Raw genomic sequence first — 20,990 nt, 5'->3', positions numbered from 1 at the left:
TTTCAGTATTGTTATTTTAATGAGATTGGCATAGCAATGTATTGGGAGATTCCTACTTTATATTGATGTAATACAAGGTTAAGATTAACTCCTTAATCTTAAATTCATTCCAGACTTCAGCATATGTTCTATTTCCCAACATAGATAGAACTTAGCTGTGTTCAGAAATGCACTGGAAGAAAAGATGTTCAGTCACTAATTCATTATGTACACTGTAATAGGGAAAATGTCCGATTTATGAAAACAGTTCCTAGATAGTTTCATAATCAAATGATTATTAAATAACTCAATTGATTAATTCTAAATGAGAACAGCTGTTCACCTTTAGTTATATGAAATAGTACAGTGTTATGATGCAAACCAGTTTGAGTTTTTAATAAAGTTTTGTTGTATAGCCAACACATTCATTCAGGTAGATTTCTCATTCTTTAGTCTTTCTCTTGTTGATGTGTTATATAACAATGCCCCTGGGGCTCAATGAACAGATTTTGTCAATCACCTACTGTAAATTATGAAGCGATATTGTCAGTTAACCATAAGACATAGGAGCAGAAATTAGGCCATTCAGCCCATCGAGTCTACTCCACCATTCAGTCATGGTTGATAAGTAAAGTTCTTCAACATATTTCAAAATGTCGCTCTAAGTTTTAACACAGTTCACTGTTGAATTTTTGACAATGGGCAATAAACACTGGCCTTGTTTTATACACCAATATCCATCTGGTGAATTAGAAATCAAAGACTTCCAGAAATTTGCAAAGGCTTTACTGTACAAACTTGTAGCATAGCACAAAATTAAATTTTCCCTTTCTTTTTGGGTTCTTGCCCAGTCCAGAAACCAACCCACAACTATGGAAGAATGCAACACTTTTCTTTAACTTTAGGATCTTTCTAATTAGCCTGTTCAAAGATGTTATTACAAATCTCTGGAACATGTGGGTCAGGCATACTGACCTCAAGGTAATGACACTACCACCATGTCACAGAGCCCCCTTTTTTTCATTTTAGATATTTTATAATCACCTGTTGGGAGATGCTGTGACATTTTTCTAATCAGCCAGTTCAGAGATTTTATTACTCCTGTCTGGAGCAGGTGGGACTTGAACCTGGGCCCTTTGGTCCACAGACAGAAACACTTCCACTGAGCCACAAGAAGGGCTCAAATCCAATCAACTTGTTCAGGAATGTAATTACGCATCTCCAAATTAGGTGGAACTTGAACCTGGGTCTTCTGGCTCAGAAGTAGGGCCGCTACCACTACCAGAAGAACCTTTATTTTTAAATTATCTGTTCAGAGATGTCATTGTACATCTCTGGAGCAGGCAGGGTATGAACCTGGCCCTCTACTGCTAGAGGGCCCTAACTCAAGACCTAACCTGTTTAGCTAATCAACCAGTTCAAAGATGCTATTACTCCCCTCTGGAAGAGGTAGAACTTGAATCTAAGCTCCCGGTCCAGGGATAAGGATAATCCCTGCTCCACAAGAGGGCTCCTAACTCTGTACAGGTCGTTCTACAATATTGCGGATTTTGTTAATGTAATTGGGGACACTGTTACTAAAGCATGAACTTTTAAAATGTGTATTGGCTATAACACAATTACATTGCGAACACTTTAAGCGCTGTTTCTACATGTGATTTTTCTATAATGCAGGTTTGCACAAGAACGTAACTATCACATTGTAGAAGAACTACCTGTACTTAAATACAGAAGTTGAACGAGCAGCACATGCTCTCAATCAACTCTGGAATTGATCTATTTGATTCTCAAAAGAATCTGCATTTCTAACTCTGATGAGCTTTGCCAGCAATACCCACAACTCATGAAAGGATAAAAAAGAATGATTTGCATATTTCAGATTGTATTTCTATTGCATCACTATTTTATTGGCGTATATAGTTTTCATATTGCCACCCAATATTTGAGTCTGTGGCTAATTTTATTGTTTTTGTTTTTCAGAGGATATATTGGTCCCCCGCATCAGGGCCCACCCATGCACCATGTGCCTAGTCATGATGGCAGAGGACCTCCTGACATGAGAAATGCCCATGAACCACGAGGAATGCAACATGACATGAGAGCAGGGCCAATGGGAGAACAGAGAGGACCCATTGGTGAACAGAGGGGCCCAATGGGTGAGCCACGTGGGCCAATGGGTGAGCCACGTGGGCCAATGGGTGAGCCACGTGGGCCAATGGGTGAGCCACGTGGGCCAATGGGTGAGCCAAGAGGTCCTATGGGAGATCCAAGAGGAATGATGGGAGATCCAAGGGGTCCAATGATGGATCAGAGGGGCCCTCCTCATGAATCTAGAGGCAAGTTAGTGCATAACAAAGAAAAATTAAGATGGTTTGGAAATAGCACTAGCAATTAAATAGACTCAATTGAAGTTTTCCTGATTTTTTTTTTCCAACTATTTTCAAATTGTCCATATTTGACTTTACTGTTTTGACAAGATTTGAAAAGTTCATTTAAGAGTAATAACAGAGCACTTAGTATTATAGTTAAAATTGCATTACCATGTATGTCAATAATCTACTTTGAAATGCTTCACTTACATGTGAGCATCACAACTGGCAGTTGAATGTATACATACAGAGGAGTCTTGATTATCCGGCATTCGAATATCCGAATATCGGATTAACCAGCAAGATCCCGATGCTTGGCTAAACTAGGTTATCCGGCATTCGATCATCTGGAATTCGATTAACCAAACAAAATATTCTGTGCCTGTGTCCTTCGGATAATCAAGGTTCCTCTGCATATTATTCCTGATAATTGCCTCTGACTTTAGCACATCATAGCATTTTAAAAATGTTAACTGTTTTGTGGCCTTAAACATGTTTTACTTTATTGCTGTCCACAGTATTCAGCTGTAAAGAATGCTCTTAATATTTGTGTAGTTGAGAGTTCTAGTGTTCCTAGCTCTGTGAATTGTCATGACTGTTGGCTCATGAGTTGGGAGTGTAGAAAAGGAACAGAAAAGGCTTACTGTATCGATTTTTTATCCCACAGTGTGCCTTCAGCATATCAATCAGCCAGCAGTGTTGCTGACCTGGTGGCACTTGCAGCACAGATTGATAATTTACTACAAAGCAGTCTTTTGTTTTACTGAATGAAGTTTGGAGAGAAAAGAACCATCATGCGTTCGTGGGTTGGGAAGAATATAGTTTTTTTAAAAATGCACAAAATGAAAGCATTCTTTTGTGACCAACATTTTGTCAACAAATTACTCTATTTCAGTGATGGACAACCTGGTAACGTTTGGAGAGGTCTGTCAATGATTAAATGCTCAGAGTACATTCCAGTAGTTTCAAGCAGAAAATTATTCCTGTTTATCAGTGGCAAACATTGTGAAAATAGTAACGCAACATGAAAATGGACGTTGTTAGATGTTTGAGCTATCAAATTTGTGATTTAGACTGTTGATGAATTATGCAGTCTTTCATTTATGACTTATACATAAGAATGACACTGGGCACCACACTTTAACGAAGAAAATTGGGGACTGAGAAGGTGCAGAAATAATTTATGAAATTTATACCAGAAATTGAAGATTTTAGTTGTATGTTGCGCTTGAAAAACTAAGGTTGTTCTCCTTAGAATAGTGAAGACTTGAGAGACCATGGATATCTTTGATTGTGTAAGTGACACACAGAAGAGGCTGTAACAGAGGACCAAAATTTGGTAATTGGAAAAATAACCATGAGGTGACATCTTAAAACAAAATTTGAGCAGTGAATTGAAATGAGGTAGTTAAAAGGATTTCAGAACCAGATTCAATGAAACTCATCAAAAAGGAATTGGATAAAAATTTGAAGAGGAAATAATTTCAGGACTTTGAGAAAGAGCAGGGGAGTGGGAATAAAGTATAGATGTTTCCAAGATACAGGCATGGTTGCCTTCTGTGCAATATCATGCTCTGATTCAGTACAGTTTAGAGAATTAATCTCTTATCAACCTTGAATCCGTCTTCTGAAGGCACCAGTACTGAGGTAGTAATTAAACCTATAGGTAATTTGTACTTTTTGAGAAGTAAAAGAGAGCTTAAAATAATCAAAAGTTATTTTACTAAAAGCAAAACTCTGTGAATTTTGAGATCTGGATATCCTCTGCATTTGATAAGTTAGTAATTGTAGCTCACCATCACGTGAATCATTAAGTTGTATGTTACATAATCTAGACAAATCCTTTCGGTTCATTCTGAGAGAACGCAATATGTTTGGAATTGGAGTTTCTGTTTAAGTGAGACAATAAACCAAGTCCATATCTTCTGAAATTACATAGATGCATATACTGTGATATAGTTTGATAAAGGCTGAAGTGAGGACTGCAGATCCTGGAGATCAGAGTCGAGTCTGTGGTACTGGAAAAGCACAGCAGGTCAGGCAGCATCCAAGGAGCAGGAGAATCAACGTTTTGGGCAAAAGCCCTTCATCAGGAATCACCTGCGATGATTTGGGCAAAAGCCCTTCATCAGGTAGAGCTTTTGCCCTTAACTTCGATTCTCTATAGTTTTATATATAGTTTGGGCATCCAAACATAACACTTGCCTGAGCTGAAACCTTCCTGTTTAGATAATTAATGACCTTCAAAGACAGGAAACAAAGATGAACTGGGTATATTTAGTCATAGTCATAGAGATGTACAGCATGGAAATAGACCCTTCAGTCCAACCCATCCATGCCAACCAGACATCCCAACCCAATCTAGTCACATCTGCCAGCACCTGGCCCATATCCCTGCAAACCCTTCCTATTCATATACCCATCCAAATGCCTCTTAAATGTTGCAATTGTACCAGCCTCCACCACTTCCTCTGTCAGCTCATTCCATACATGTACCACCCTCTGTGTGAAAAAGTTGCCCCGTAGGTCTCTTTTATATCTTTCCCCTCTCACCCTAAACCTATGCCCTGTAGTTCTGGATTCCCACACCCCAGGGAAAGACTTTGTCTATTTGTCCTATCTATGCCCATCATGATATTGTAAACCTCTATAAGGTCACCCCTCAGCCTCTCCCTATAGCTCAAACCCTCCAACCCTGGCAACATCCTTGTAAATCTTTTCTGAACCCTTTCAAGTTTCACAACATCTTTTCAATAGGAAGGAGACCAGAATTGCACACACTATTCCAACAGTGGCCTAACCAATGTCCTGTACAGCCACAATATGACCTCCCAACTCCTGTACTCAATACTCTGACCAATAAAAGAAAGCATACCGAACGCCGCCATCACTATCCTATCTACCTGCAACTCCATTTTCAAAGAGCTGTGAACCTGCACTCCAAGGTCTCTTTGTTCAGCAACATTCCCTAGGGCCTTACCATTAAGTGTATAAGTCCTGCTAAGATTTTCCAAAAATGCAGCACCTCGCATTTATTGGAATTAAACTCCATCTGCCACTCCTCAGCCCATTGGCCCATCTGATCAAGATCCTGTTGTAATCTGAGGTAACGTTCTTCACTGTCAACTACACCTCTGATTTTGGTCTCATCTGCAAACTTACTAACTGTACCTCTTATGCTCCCATCCAAATCATTTATGTAAATGACAAAAAGTAGTGGATCCAGCACCGAACCTTGTGGCACTCCACTGGTCACAGTCCTCCAGTCTGAAAAACAACACTCCATTGCCACCCTCTGTCTTCTACCTTTGAGCCAGTTCTGTATCCAAATGGCTAGTTCTCCCTGTATTCTGTGAGATCTAACCTTCAAAGTCTGTGAGAAGATTTGTAGCTCAGGTGCTCGTTGTTGTGGTTCTGTTCGCCGAGCTGGGAATTTGTGTTGCAGACATTTTGTCCCCTGTCTAGGTGACATCCTCAGTGCTTGGGAGCCTCCTGTGAAGCGCTTCTGTGATCTTTGCTCCGGCATTTGTAGTGGTTTAAATCTGCCGCTTCCAGTTGTCAGTTCCAGCTGTCCGTTGCAGTGGTTGGTATATTGGGTCCAGGTCGATGTGCTTATTGACTGAATCTGTGGATGAGTGCCATGCCTCTAGGAATTCCCTGGCTGTTCTCTGTTTGGCTTGTCCTATAATAGTAGTGTTGTCCCAGTCGAATTCATGTTGCTTGTCATCTGTGTGTGTAGCTTGTCGTGTCGTTTCGTCGCTAGTTGGTGTTCATGGATGCGGATCGTTAGCTGTCTTCGTATTTGTCCTATGTAGTGCTTTGTGCAGTCCTTGCATGGGATTTTGTACACTACATTGGTTTTGCTCATGCTAGGTATTGGGTCCTTCGTCCTGGTGAGTTGTCTGAGAGTGGCTGTTGGTTTGTGTGCTGTAATGAGTCCTAGTGGTCGCAATAGTCTGGCTGTCAGTTCAGAAATGCTCTTGATGTATGGTAGTATGGCTAGTCCTTTGGGTTGCGGCATGTCCTCATTCCGTTGTCTTTCCCTTAGGCATCTGTTGATGAAATTGCGCGGTATCCGTTTTTGGCGAATACATTGTATAGGTGTTCTTCTTCCTCTTTTTGCAGTTCTGGTGTACTGCAGTGTGTTGTGGCCCTTTTGAATAGTGTCTTGATGCAACTTCTTTTGTGTGTTTTGGGATGGTTGCTTTCGTAGTTCAGGACTTGGTCTGTGTGTGTGGCTTTCCTGTATACCTTTGTGGTGAATTCTCCGTTCGGTGTTCTCTGTACCAACACGTCTAGGAACGGGAGCTGGTTGTCCTTTTCTTCCTCTCTAGTGAATCGGATTCCTGTGAGTGTGGCGTTGATGATCCGATATGTGTTCTCTATTTCTGTGTTTTTAATGATTACAAAGGTGTCATCCACATATCTGACCCAGAGTTTGGGTTGAATTTGCGATAAGACTGTTTGTTCTAATCTTTGCATTACCGCTTCTGCTATGAGTCCAGAGATGGGTGAGCCCATGCGTGTGCCTTTGATTTGTTCATATATTTGGTTGTTGAATGTGAAGTGTGTTGTGAGGCACAGGTCCAGTAGTTTGAGTATGCCGTCTTTGTTGATAGGTTCCCCATCTTGTTGTCTGTTCTGTATGTCCAGCAGGTTGGCTATTGTTTCTCTGGCTAGGGTTTTGTCGATAGAGGTGAACAGTGCCGTTACATCGAATGACACCATGGTTTCTTCCTTGTCTATGTGTATATTTCTGATGTCTAAGAATTCCTGTGTTGATTGTATAGAGTGTCTGGATCCACTGATCAGTGTTTCAGTTTCTGCTGTAGTTCTTCAGCCAGTTTGTGTGATGGTGTCCCTGGTAGTGATACTATGGGTCTGAGTGGGATGTCTGGTTTGTGCACTTTAGGTAGTCCATAGAATCTGGGGGTGTTGTTGTTTTCAGGTTCCATTCTTTGTCGGTCAAACCTGGTTATCTGTCCGGTTTTTTTTTGCGGGTTCCTCAGTGTGTTGTTTATCCTATTGGTGAGCTGTGGGATGGGGTCAAACTCCCTCTTTTGGTAGGTGTTGGTATCTGCAAGTAGTTGTTGCGCTTTTTGGATGTAATCTGTTTTGTCCAGGATGACCGTCATTCTGCCTTTGTCTGCTGGTAGTATGATTATGTTCTTATCGTTTCTTAGTGATTTTAGTGTTTCCCTGTCCTTGTAGGTTGAGGTTATGTGTTTGTCTTTTCCTTGTTATCAGAGGTACGATACTTTGTCTCACTGTTTGTTGTGTCTCTTCTGTCAGTCCATTGTTCCTGAGTGTGCATTCTAGTGTTGCTAGGAAGTCTGCTGTCTTGGCGTCCCTGTGGTTGTAGTTGAGTCCCTTGGCCAGTATTGTTCTTTCCATGTCTGTGGGAGAGGTTTCTAACCCAGGTGTGTGTTGTGGTGTCCTCTCTGTTGTGTGTTAGTTTGGCCATTTTTTCTTTTAGTGCCGTTTTTTTGCGGTGTGTAGTCCTGTTCTGTCCTATGGTGACGGCCTGTTCTATGGTCTGGGTCCATTCCTGATTGGTGGTTTTTGAAATTAACGATTTTTGGCACGCAGTTTCTTGTCTGTATTTGTGAAGTCTGTTGTGAGCGTCTGTAATCATTACCTGGGTCATCCTGAATCCGTTCTGTCTGGCTGTGTCCCTGGCTTGTGGGTTGTTGACTGGCGGTCTGTATCTGACACATGGTGGAAGGATTCGATTCTTTCGGCATTCATGCAGGAACCGGAGTTGTTCTTACGTGACGCTTAACGCGGTTGGCACATGATTCCCATTCCCATTTGCATCAAGACACTATTCAAAAGGGCCAAAACACACTGCAGTACACCAGAACTGCAAAAAGGGGAAGAAGAACACCTATACAATGTATTCGCCAAAAACGGATACCCGCGCAATTTCATCAATAGATGCCTAAGAGAAAGACAACGGAAGGAGGACATGCCGCAACCCAAAGGACTAGCCACACTACCATACATCAAGAGCATTTCTGAACTGACAGCCAGACTATTGCGACCACTAGGACTCATTACAGCACACAAACCAACAGCCACTCTCAAGACAACAACTCACCAGGACGAAGGACCCAATACCTAGCATAAGCAAAACCAATGTAGTGTACAAAATCCCATGCAAGGACTGCACAAAACACTACATAGGACAAACAGGAAGATCGCTAACGATCCGCATCCATGAACACCAACTAGCCACGAAACGACATGACCAGCTATCCTTAGTAGCCACACACGCAAATGACCAGCAACATGAATTCGACTGAGACAACACTACTATTATAGGACAAGCCAAAAAGAGAACAGCCAGGGAATTCCTAGAGGCGTGGCACTCATCCACAGATTCAATCAATAAGCACATCGACCTGGACCCAATATACCGACCACTGCAGCGGACAGCTGGAACTGACAACCGGAAACTGCAGATTCAACCCACTACAAATGCCGGAGGAAAGATCACAGAAGCGCTTCACAGGAGGCTCCCAAGCACTGAGGATGTCACCTAGACAGGGGACGAAATGTCTGCAACACAAATTCCCAGCTCAGCGAACAGAACCACAACAGATCTAACCTTGCTAACCAGTCTCCCGTGAAGAATCTTGTCAAACGCCTTACTGAAGTCCATATAGATCACATCTACTGCTCTGCTCTCATCAATCTTCTTTGTTACTTCAAAAAACTCAATCAAGTTTGTGAGACATGATTTCCCATGCAAAAAGCCAAGTTGACTATCCCTAATCAGTCCTTACCTTTCCAAATACATGTACATCCTGTCCCTCAGGATTCCCTCCAACAACTTGCCCACCACCAACGTCAGGCTCACCGGTCTATAGTTCCCTGGCTTGTCTTTACTGCCCTTAAACAGTGGCACCACATTAGTCAACCTTCATTCTTCCGGCACCTCACCTGTGACTTTTGATGATACAAATATCTCAGCAAGAGGCCCAGCAATCACTTCTCTAGCTTCCCACTGAGTTCTAGGGTATACCTGATCAGGTCTTGGAGATTTATCCACGTTTACCCGTTTCAAGTCATCCAGCACTTCCTCCTCTGTAATATGGACATTTTGCAGGGTATCACCATCTATCTCTCCACATTCGATATCTTCCATATCGTTTTCCACAGTAAATACTGATGCAAAATACTCATTTAGTATCTCCCCCATTTTCTGCGGCTTCACACAAAGGCCGCCTTGCTGATCTTTGAGGGACCCTATTCTCTCCCTAGTTACCTTTTTGTCCTTAATGTATTTGTAAAAACTCTTTGGATTCTCCTTAATTCTATTTGCCAAAGCTATCTAATGCCCCCTTTTTACCCTCCTGATTTCGCTCTTAAGTATATTACTGCCTTTTTACTCTTCTAAGGATTCACTGGATCTATCCTGTCTATACCTTACATATGCTTTCTTCTTTTTCTTAACCAAACCCTCAATTTCTTTAGTCATCCAGCATTCCCTATACCTACCAGCCTTTCCTTTCACCCTAACAGGAATATTCTTTCTCTGGATTCTCGTTATCTCACTCCTGAAGGCTTCCCATTTTCCAGCCTTCCCTTTGCCTGCAAACATCTGCCCCCAATCAGCTTTTGAAAGCATTTCTTAAGAATTATTTATGAATCATTTGTTGTTTCTGACATCAGCAATGACGTCTTTCAGAATATTAAGTTTCTTAGGATTGTAGAAGCATTTTGAAAATTATTTTCTCTTCTGCTGTAGTTACATTTTTGCTAGGAAATCTTTTGTAGCTGGTTATCATCTTCCATACTGAATCCTGGCAGCAATTTTTCATTTGCAAGCCTTTATGCTAAGAGACAGAGAACTGCTCAGCCATGAGCAAGCATTCCAGATTAACTGGATCCTGTCGATGTCTGAACTTCATATCTGCACACTTCCAGCACAAGTTACTGGACTGTAGGTCGAAATTAAAACCTTGGTTGTTCTCTTTTTCTCTCCTTCCATCTGGGAACAATATAATCAATTGTATGACTGTCACTCCCCAGCTAAGATCATCACAGACCATAGGTAGAATATTGGAAAATCCTCCTCTATGACACTAATTAGCACAAAAGATGTTCAGCCTGAAATTACTTTGCTATGTGAGAAGCTTTTATCATAGTTTTAAAGTATAAATAAAACTAGTATTTGCTCAACCATATACAAAATCTAAATGTGACCTGAATTTAAATTATGGTGGAACTCAATATGGTGTGAACATTTAGTGAATTATTATCTGTCCCTTGTTCTCTAGAACCTAGGTGGCCACTGTGGCATAAATCTGATACCATGATTAAGAAGGAAACAACTAATGTTAGAAGTCTGCATCAAAAGATCTAGAGTAGGCTTGTGCAAAGCATCATGTAACATCATTAACCTGTTGTTCTGTTTGAGATCCTGCAGTAGTCTTTTTTGTACCTGGTGACCAGGCTGTAATTTTAACATAATTTATAAAGTTAACAAGTACTTAGCTACTTGAAGATACTTGTAGGAATCACCTGTTATCTTAAAAGTTTTCATAGTGGACCCATATCACCCAAACTATAACTAACAGCCTTTCTACCCTGAAAAGAAAGGGGCAATTGCCACACAAGTTCATAAGTTGATTTTAATAAGGAAGATTAAACTTAGAAATGAAGCTTCTTAGTGCCATTATGCTTGCTTTGTGTACTTTTGTGTTTTTTTTTTCCATCTTTTCTCTCCCTGCCATCATTAGTAGTTATTTGCCTCCTAGGTTCATTTGATCCCCGCAGTATTTCAACTCATGATCCTCGATCTGGACCTCAGCATGATCCTCGCTCCCAACCTCCTCCTGCTCAGCAAGACCCTCGTGGAGGGTCTTACCCGAACGCACATCAACCAAATGCACCCATGGGTGAGGAATATCTAGTCCATCTGCACTCTTACTTTAGGTTGGCTCACAGTGTCTGCATATAGTTGTCGTCTCACAAATGCTGTTGAAGAGTTTGATTCCAACTCTTGACAGAATCACCATGGATCTACAGACCGGGAGAATATTGACTCAGATGCCTTTAACCATCCCTTCCTGAAGCAAATAAATAACAATTCTATAGGTTTATGTTACTTAACAAGACACACACTTTGGACATTTCCTCCCTTCCTCAGTGAGATATTTCATATTTTGACAGCAATGGGCAGTCAGAACGGAATACCAACATAATTCATTTTGTGCCCGTATGTTTTGAGTATTTGTCTTTATTTAACTAGAAAGTGACTTTACCACTGCTGGAATTTAGGAAGAATGTAGCGTATATTTCAAAATGTACCATAGAAATAACCTTTAGGTAGTCACCTCGTCAAGAGAGTAAAATAAAAAAACGGCAAGCCCATATCCAAAATATAAGAAAAATCCTGTACTAATTGCACTTTGAAGCACATAGCAAGATCTTTCTTTTTTTTTCTTGAAGGTACCCATCCTCTGTCATGTGGATAATGAAAGGATCTTGGTTTCCAACATTTCAGCCATTAGTATTTCAGAATTCTGTTTTGGAGGACTGTTAACGACATCAGTGATGTCATAAGGCTGTACAGTAGAAGGCCCAAATTCAGGCAGGCAAGAAATACTTGTAATCTTCACTTCTGGCTACAGCAAACCTGTTAGACCCTTTGACAAAATTCATCATCTTTATATGGCCCATCACTGTGACACTGGGTCTGTGACCTTTTAGAATGGGTCTGATGCTGTGAGCCATCCTGTAATCCCTTTAAGTGCAGTTATTTTCATTGTGAGGCTGTTTTCGTAGTACTAAGTTGTACTTTTTTTTTACCCGAACCTGTTTAATTTCAAATATTTAAGCAATTTAATTTAAACAGTTTCAGTGCATCTTCTAAATTAATGAGGTATATGCTAAGGTAGATATATTGCCATTCACTTAAGGAACTGAAGTTTTATTTAAAACGATATTCTGTAAAATAGTTTGCACAATGTGTTTGTGGTATACTTGTAGAGTTTGAGTTCATTTTATTTTTGAATGCCATGGCGTAGATACTGTAAAACATATTAGAATTTGTTATCTGATAACTCTCCTAAACTTTTAGATTTTCACAATGAGGTTGTATTAATACCAAGTTACTTTTAGGTTTAGTTGATGTAGTTTTGAATATTCTGACTCCAAAAAACAGGTACAGTGGTAAGTAGAGACCTTTAGTCATGGTATTTTTTTTTTTAAATTACTTTTGGTAAAAGAAAAGTTGCTAAAATAGTGAAAAATAAACCTGATGCAATCCCATTCCTGAGCATTGATAGATTTTGCAGTTGAGGTTTGAATTTCTTAAACTGTTCTTGATCTGTTATTAATAGCAATTAAAATTACGATATCAGTGACTTTATTCCATCTGCTATCATTGGGCATCGTATCTGTTAGGAGCCTTTTTTACCTTGTGCATGAGATATGGATTTGCTGACAATGCCCATTTCTGATCGTCTTAAATGCCTACAATCCTCTTGATGTAGGTCCCCCACTGTATGGTTTGATAGGGAGTTCCAGGAACTTGATTTAGAGTCAAGATATATTTCTATGCCAGAGTGGTCTTGTAGACTTGCAGAGGATTTTTCAGGTTGCAGTGTTCCTAGACACCAGTGGCTCTTTTTATTTTTTTGTAATGCTGCAAAGGTTGCAAAATACTGTCAAAAAAAACTCTTTAGGTTGCTGCAAGATCTGCTGTACTTGCTACACACTGCAATGTCAGTACACTGATGATGAAAGGAGTGGTATATTGGCAAGTGAGCTGTTTTGTCATGGACAGTGTTAAGTTTTTTTTTGAGTGATTATTGAAGTTGTAATCACTCAGGCAAGTAAAAAGTGTTTAATTACATAGCTGACTTCTGTCTTGTAGATGCAAAAAAAAAACTGCAGATGCTGGAATCCAAGGTAGATAAGCAGGAGGCCAGGCTGCATCACGAGGTGGAGGAGTCGACATTTTGGGTGTAATACTTCTTCAGGACTGGGGGTGGGTGGAAGGGAATGGCGGGAGCAGTGTGGTGAGGTGGGGCTAGGTGGAGACAGGTAGAGGGTACGTCCTGGTTGGTTGATGGGGGGGGGGGTGAATCAGTTAGGTGACTGAGAGGAATGGAAGGAAGGGGCGCTCGGAATGGAGTCGGGGGATGAGTTATTTCAAATTGGAGAACCCAATATTAAGTCCTCCGGGCTGTAGGCTGCCAAAGCTGAAGATAAGGTGGTGTTCCTCCAATTTGTGGTTAGATTCGTTAAGGCAGTGGAGGAGGCCAAGGGTGGTCATGTCGGAAAGGGACTGGGAAGGGGAATTAAAATGGGTGGTGACTGGGAGGTCCGATCAGCCTCTGTGGGCCTGGCTGGGCCTAGCTTGCTGCATTCTCCCAGCCTCTGCTTGTCTTGTAGATGGCTTTTGGGAGAATCGGGTGGTGAGTTATTCTCGGCAGAATTCTCCGTTTCTGACTTGCATTTGTAGCAGTATCATTTATGTGGTTAGTCCAGTTTCTAAAATCAGTGGTGACTCGTTAATATATTGATGGGGAAGTGGAATCTATGATGAAAATGCTTGTGAATGTTGTGGGGAGGTGGCGAGATATAATCATGTCTCATTTCCTGGCATTTGTGTGACAAGAATGTTACTTTCCATTCATTGGCTGAAACCTGAATGTTGACCAGGTATTACTGCGAGTGAGCATTGAAGATTTTTATATCTGAGCAGTTGCAAATGGAGCAAACACCTTAATCATGATCAGAAGTTCCTAACCTTTCCCTTACATTGGAGAGTGCAGGAACTGATGATGGTTGGATCTGGAACACTGCTGTAAGATATCAAACCTACAGCTCAGACAGCAAACCTACACCCTAAACTGCTCTAAGATGACTGATGTCCCAATAGTCACAAGCATTGTGCTATGTATGACTCCATCAAATGAAGAGTTCCTTCCAACCCTCCCCCTCCCCCCGATTCCCATTGACTTTAATTTTACGTGGGCTGCGCAATGCCACAACTGCTACTTGATGTCAAGAGTGGTCACTCACCTCACCTCTTGATTTCAACTCTTTGACAGTGTTTATATCCTGTCAGCAAAGAGCTGTGTAGCTATGTGGCCGTGGTGTAACCTCAGCTGAGCATTGATAAACATGTTATTTGGAAGTGCTGCTTGTTAGATCTGTTGATAGCTTCCATAGCACTGCTGATGCTTCCCAGTAGCTTGATGAGATAGTTACTGGCTGTTTGGGTTTGATCTATGTTTTGTGGACAGGATATTTCCAGGTATTTCCCACTTTGACTAGATGTGAATGCTGTTGCAGTACTGACACTTTGGTTAAAGGTGTAACTAGTTATGGAACACATTCAAGATTTTGATGAAGCTCTTAAATTTTGCCATATCCAGTGTACTCAGATATTTCTTAGTTTCATGTGAAGTCACTTGGAACTGGCTGAAGACTGATGTTTAAGAAATTGGGGAACTCGGGAGGACACTGAAATGATCAGCCACTGAAGAGGGTTGAAAAGTCTTCTACCTTTGTGTTCTGAGCTTGTTCATTGATGAGAGGGATGTTAAAGGAACATCTTCCTCCCATTCAATGCTTAATTATCCACCAGTGGTCATGACTAGATGTGGGTTTAATAGGTTAGATGCTAGGAAGAGATGGTGGAGTACTGGTAATATCACTTGGCTAGTAAACCATAGACACCGGTTAATGTCTGGAGCTGTAACTTGAAATTCCACTAGGCAGTTGCAATATTCTTAGACTCTTTGACCTGCTCTTGTAGCCACTATATTTATATGGTAAAGCCAGTTGAGTTTCTGGTCAGTGAAGACCCTCAGGATGTTGGTCATGAGGGATTCAATGACTACAATATCATGAATGTAAGAGGCGTTGGTTAAATAGTCTGTTATTGGAGATGATCATTGCCTGGCATTTGTGTGACGTAAGGATTATATTAATCAACATGTTCAGCATGCTTTGACCCACTTGTGTGGCAAGTGGAACTTGAACCTGGGTCTTTAGGCTCAGGGGTGGGGATGCTGTTGTGGTAAAAACAATGACTGCAGATGCTGGAAACCAGATTCTGGATTAGTGGTGCTGGAAGAGCACAGCAATTCAGGCAGCATCCAAAGAGCAGCAAAAGTGGTGTGCACTTTGTTGAAGTCTCTGAAATAATATATGAAATATGTTAGCCTTCTAAGAGCAAGTTAGTGACAAATGGGAACATGGCTCAGTTAGTAATTTTGATAAGCTTTAAGTTAAATCCCTAGATTGGGACTTGTGTTACACTTCTCTGAGGTGTGAAAGAGGTGCAGTTTTAGAGTTAGATGCAAGTGGATGGAAAAAGTCTGTTGACCTTATTAAAAGAAGAACACGAAATGTGCTTGGTTTTCTAACCATCATTCTTCCTCAAACAACACCAATTGATTGCTATTTGTAGACCCTTGGCCTTTGGCAATTGAATGCTAAATCTGCCTGCAAACTAACTGGAAGTGTAAAACACTTGTAATTTCTGTTCTTTGTCTCTCTATACTGAATATTAGTTTTATAGTGTCGTAGAGCACGGAAACAGACCTTTCAGTCCAATTGTCCGTGCTGACCATAATCCCAAACTAAACTAGTCCCACATGCCTGCACTTAGCGCATATCTCTCCAAACATTTTCTATTCATGCACTTATCCAAGTATCTTTTAAACATTGTAATTGTACCTGCATCCACCACTTCCTCTGGGGGTTCATTCCACACGTGAACCACTCTGTGTTTAAATAAAAGCCGCTCATGTCTTGTTAAAATCTTTCTCCTTTCATTTTAAAAATATAGCCCATAGTCTTGAAATTCTCTATCCTAGGGATAAGACACCTCTATATCCCTCATGATTTTATGAACTTCTGTATGGTCACTCAACTTCCTACACTGCAGTGATAAAAGGTCTAGCCTATCCTTATAACTCAAATCCTCCATTCCCAGCAACATCTTATTAAATCATTTCTGAACCCTCTCCAGCTTAATAATATCCTTTTTATAACTGGGTGACCAGAACTGGACACAGTACTCCAGAAGAGACCTCACCAATGCCCTGTACAACCTCAACATGACATCCCAACTCCTATACACAAAGATGTGAGCAATGAGAAGGCAAGCGTGCTAAATGTCGTCTTAACCACTCTGTTTACTTGTTACGCAAAGTCCAAAGAATTATGTACCTGAATCCGTAGGTGTCTCTGTTCTACAACACTACCCAATGCCTTACTTTTAATCGTAAAAGTTGTGCCCTTGTTTGTTTTTCCTCAAAGCATTTATCCAAATCAAACTCCCATCTGCTATTCCTCAGCCCATTGACCCACTTGGTCAAGATCTCTTTGTAATCTTAGATAAACTTCTTCACTGTCCACTATACCACCAATTTAGGTGTCATCCGCAAACTTACTAACCATGCCTTCTGTATTCTCATCAAAATCATTTATATAAATGACAAACAAAAGTGAACCTAGCTGGTCACCGAACTCCAATCTGAAAAACAACCCTCCACTACCACCCTCTGTCTCCTACCGTCAAGCCAATTTTGTGTCCAATTAGTAAGCTCAGTCTGAATCCCCTGGAATTCTACTTTACTAATTAGGTTACCATGCGGAACCTTGTTAAAATCTAAGTAAACAACATCTACCACTGTGCCCTCATCAATCTTCTTCGTTACTCCTCAAATTACACATTCAAGTTTGTGAGACATGATTTCTCTCGCACGAAACCATGCTGACTCTGCCTAATCATTCCTTGCCTCTCCAAATACATAAATCCTATCTTTCAGAATCCCTTCCAACAGCTTACCCCCCACTGAAGTCAGACTCACGGGTCTATAGTTCCCAGGCTTCTCCTTACATCCCTTCTTAATCAAAAGCACAGCATTAGCCACTCTTTAGTCATCCGGCACCTTACCCATACTTATAGATGATACAAATATGTCTGTAAGGGGCCTGCAATTTCCTCCCTAACATCCTTCAATGTCGTGGGATATGCTAGATCAGGTCCTGATCTCCAGTACTTCCTCTTCTGTAATGTGAACATCAATATTTATTTCCCAGAGTACTCTAGCTTCCATTTCTTTCTGCACAGTAAAAACTGATGTGAAATATTTATTCCATCTCCTGCGGTTCAGCACAGAGAACACACTTTGTTCTTTCAGGGGCCCTACTCTCTCTAGTTGCTCTCTTGGTCTTAATGTATAGAATCTCTTTGAATTATCCTTAACCTTATCTGCCAAGGTTATCTCATATTCCCTCTTTGTCTTCCTGATCTCCCTCTTAAGAATGACCCTTCAATCTTTATATTGTTCAAGAGATTCATTTGAAACCATTGCATATGTCTAATATGTGCTTTTTTTTTATTCTTGACTAAAACCTCTATATCTTTATTCATCCACTGTTCCCTAGTCTTACTGGCCTTACCTCTCACTCCCACAGTAATATCATAATTCTGAATTCTTGTTATGACACTTTCGAAAATCTCCCTAATATCAGAAGTCCCTTTACCTGCAAACAGTCTACTTTTTGTAGTAATAGGAAGTGTTCAGTTTTAATATAATTTTATTTTTATTAAAATAATGGGAAAATTTAGTTTTTGAAAGTTCTTTTGAAAATGAAACAAAATATCTGATCATTTTAACTTGGTGTACGGATTGATAAATGACAGAATTATTTATTGCTATAACCTACTTTAATAGGTCTGCAGTATACCAGAAAAAAGATTCAGTATCTAATAACAATTGTAATCTCAAGTTATTTAATGAAAAGGTGTAAATTGGAAGAGAAAAGTAGATTAAAGTCAAACATAATTTCTAATTTGTTTTTAGGCACTAGAGATCCCAGAGGTATTGATTCAAGAGGTATTGACACAAGAGGACCAGGGCCTGGACCAGGGCCGGGACCAGGGCCAAATCAGGGCCCAGTCGCAAATCCAAGAGGGCCAATGGCAGGAGGTTTACAGGTTCCAGGTCCTGGCACTCATCAAATAGGGAACAGTGGCCCTCAGGGATCCCAACAACCTGGTCCACCTCGACAGGTAAGGGAGTTAGGCTTATTGCTAGTGAACCATTATTTTTGATGGAATTAATTTTAATGAAAAACAATTATTTCAAAGAAAAACAAAGATATTTCAAATCAAAACACACTGGTTAGAAATCAGAGTTACAGTCAGTTCTGCTGTAATGTGTGTTTCTTCAATGTGAATTGGCTTTAATATGATTGAAGAATTTAGACCATTATTTGCACACTGTGAACTTTCCTTACCTGTATTGGGCTATAACGCGATTTCGGTCCCATTAGTTTAAATGGCGTGGCTATTGCGTGATTTTTCTTATGCGAAATTGTACAAAAACAGAACTATCGCATTATATCAGAACCGACTATATCTTCTTAGGATTGTAAAATCCCTCCCTCTTCATCTCACCTTATCCAGGCCTCTCATGCATTGAAAATCTCATATCAGTGATAGTTGTCGCTTATCTGCTCTTTAATTGATTAGCAGAAAGACAACAGTAGTAAGGAAAAGACACCCTATCCAATGGCTTCCCTTCCCTATGTGGGATCTTGTATCTTTCCTGATGAAGGGCTTATGCTGAGACATCGATTCTCCTGCTCCTCGAATCTACTCAACCACCTTCAACGGCTTTCCGAATATGTTGCTCAACTTTACAGTGGTATCTTAGTCATCATCAATAAATTGATTTCCTCATTTCATCAGGGTGACAGTGTGATAGTTTTTTTGACTATCAGGTGCAGGAGTGTTTAATGCAATTGCTTTAACTTGAGCATGACTTGCCCATTTCATGGTTTTAAAGAAACTATGGTGGAAAGGTATTTACAGAACTGCATGCAATGTAGCAAATTACATTTGTATGCTGTCATATGGGAAAATTTGTTTGAGCAGCTTGGCCTCAATGTTTAGCTATATTAAACGGATGTAGTTAAGGAAATGGTTCCGTATTTTTAGTCTCTATATTTGGCACCATTAACCATATTTGAGCAATAACCCCAACACCTTTAGGAAATAAACTATTCTTGACATCACCCTTTCATAGCAAATACATTCGAATGTTTACCCTAGTTTTCGTTGTACTTTTTCTTAATTTGAAAACTTCTTGATTCATGAATTTGTTAAATTTGTTTTCAAAAGATTTAACTCAGAGACTTTGTTCCAAAAAAAGTGCATGATTGTTGCCAATTTAATCATGACATCACTTCAGTAATGAAATGAACATTGCATTATGGCAATTCTATGGAAGTCTTCTGATGCACTATTAAACAATTCAGAGAGAGATGTTTTGGTGTTTACCTACAGTTCTCACTTGTGCCTCTCAGGGTCCTACTCATGCAGTGGCTGGGGGTCAACCTGGAGGATTCAGTCCTGCTCAGACTCAAGTGACACCACAGGATCATGAGAAGGTTAGTGCTGACACGATGAAGGAGAGTGCAAAGTGATAGAGCAAGACTTAAATTCAATTAATTTTGGTAATTCTAGCAAACAGATTTTCAATATGTTTCGTCAACCCATCATATAAGATCTGTGCAGAATATGCTTTTTAAATGTTTCATTTAAACTCAACTTTCTGCTCCTTTTGTAAAGGTTATGTGTTGGAACTTTAGAAGAATAGAAAGTGAGATGTAAGTTGAATTTCCTGGACTATTGTTGAGGAGCCACATTAGCCCCCACCTAAATCAGAAAGCTGCTAATTAGGTAAAATAGTACACTGGTTTCTGTATTCTTGGCAAATTTGGCATCGGCTAGACAAATGAAACATAACTGCTGACTGCTCACTCATGTTGGTCAGACACATTGCACTCCAGAAGATGAGATTTCTTATGCTGTTTTCACAGACTGAAATATTTCAGAATGTTCTAAGTCACTCATACTGTTTGAGTTTCAGAATCCTCCAATCTGTTTGGGATGTAAATTTGAGACAGTTTTTAACAGGAGGCATGCATGTAACCAAAGGTCGCTAGTAATTCTTTTGTATGATATGGTCAAATATTAGTTGCATGTTTTAATCTTAAACTTGTGTGACACGTGAGTATCATGGCTCCATAAATAATGTATTGTTTATAATTTGTTTATCCTTCACAAGTAACAGGAATTTTTGGTACATGCCATTTAACAGTTAAAGGTTTGCTATGTTAAAATTTATTTTTAACGATTGGAAATATGAGGGTTAATTAATGTTCTGGTCTTGCATGTTTTTATTCCACATCTGCCACTCTGCCTCCTATCCTAAAGACATTGTGAGCTGGCTACTAGATTCTAGGCATATTGCAGTTCTTTCGAAGCTATCTATTCAACTTCTCTACCTTTTGCATTTTTAACAAGGGGCACTGCATGCCAAAACCAGAACTCCTGTGCCATTTTTACATCCATTGTAACTGAGCCATGGTTGTGCTCCTAAATTTGCACCAAGATCAACGAACCCAATAATAGATGGAGGTTAGGAAAAGAAATGTATATCTGAACTTCTTACCCAGTTGTAAGACCTATTTTACAATCAAGAGCCTTTTTGAGTAACTTTCACAATCTGATTAAATCTGTATAATGGGAGCGTATGAGAGGATGTACAGAACATGGTCGATGGGAAGACTGGGTTGGTGGACTAAATATAT

At 40.2% G+C, this 20,990-nt stretch overlaps 1 protein-coding gene across 4 annotated transcripts in view; it reads left to right on the top strand.

Moving 5' to 3' along the window:
* Positions 1-20,990, top strand: part of cstf2 (cleavage stimulation factor, 3' pre-RNA, subunit 2) — a 68,326-nt gene that overhangs the window by 37,094 nt on the left and 10,242 nt on the right. For 3 of the 4 annotated variants that reach the window (XM_043704570.2, XM_043704572.2, XM_043704571.2), the window contains 4 exons: positions 1,960-2,315; positions 11,114-11,254; positions 18,194-18,402; positions 19,701-19,784. In XM_043704570.2, coding sequence (XP_043560505.2) covers positions 1,960-2,315; positions 11,114-11,254; positions 18,194-18,402; positions 19,701-19,784 — 790 coding nt within the window. The remainder of the gene's footprint in view (positions 1-1,959; positions 2,316-11,113; positions 11,255-18,193; positions 18,403-19,700; positions 19,785-20,990) is intronic. The other variant, XM_043704573.2, reaches the window with a different exon arrangement.

Source organism: Chiloscyllium plagiosum, unplaced genomic scaffold, assembly GCF_037043375.1.
Source record: "Chiloscyllium plagiosum isolate Xiang-an unplaced genomic scaffold, Cpla_swu_hap1 HiC_scaffold_11, whole genome shotgun sequence".
In the NCBI taxonomy this organism is placed as follows: domain Eukaryota; kingdom Metazoa; phylum Chordata; class Chondrichthyes; order Orectolobiformes; family Hemiscylliidae; genus Chiloscyllium; species Chiloscyllium plagiosum.
Note: the sequence above shows the minus strand (reverse complement) of the source record. Positions and strands in the feature narration are given on the sequence as shown.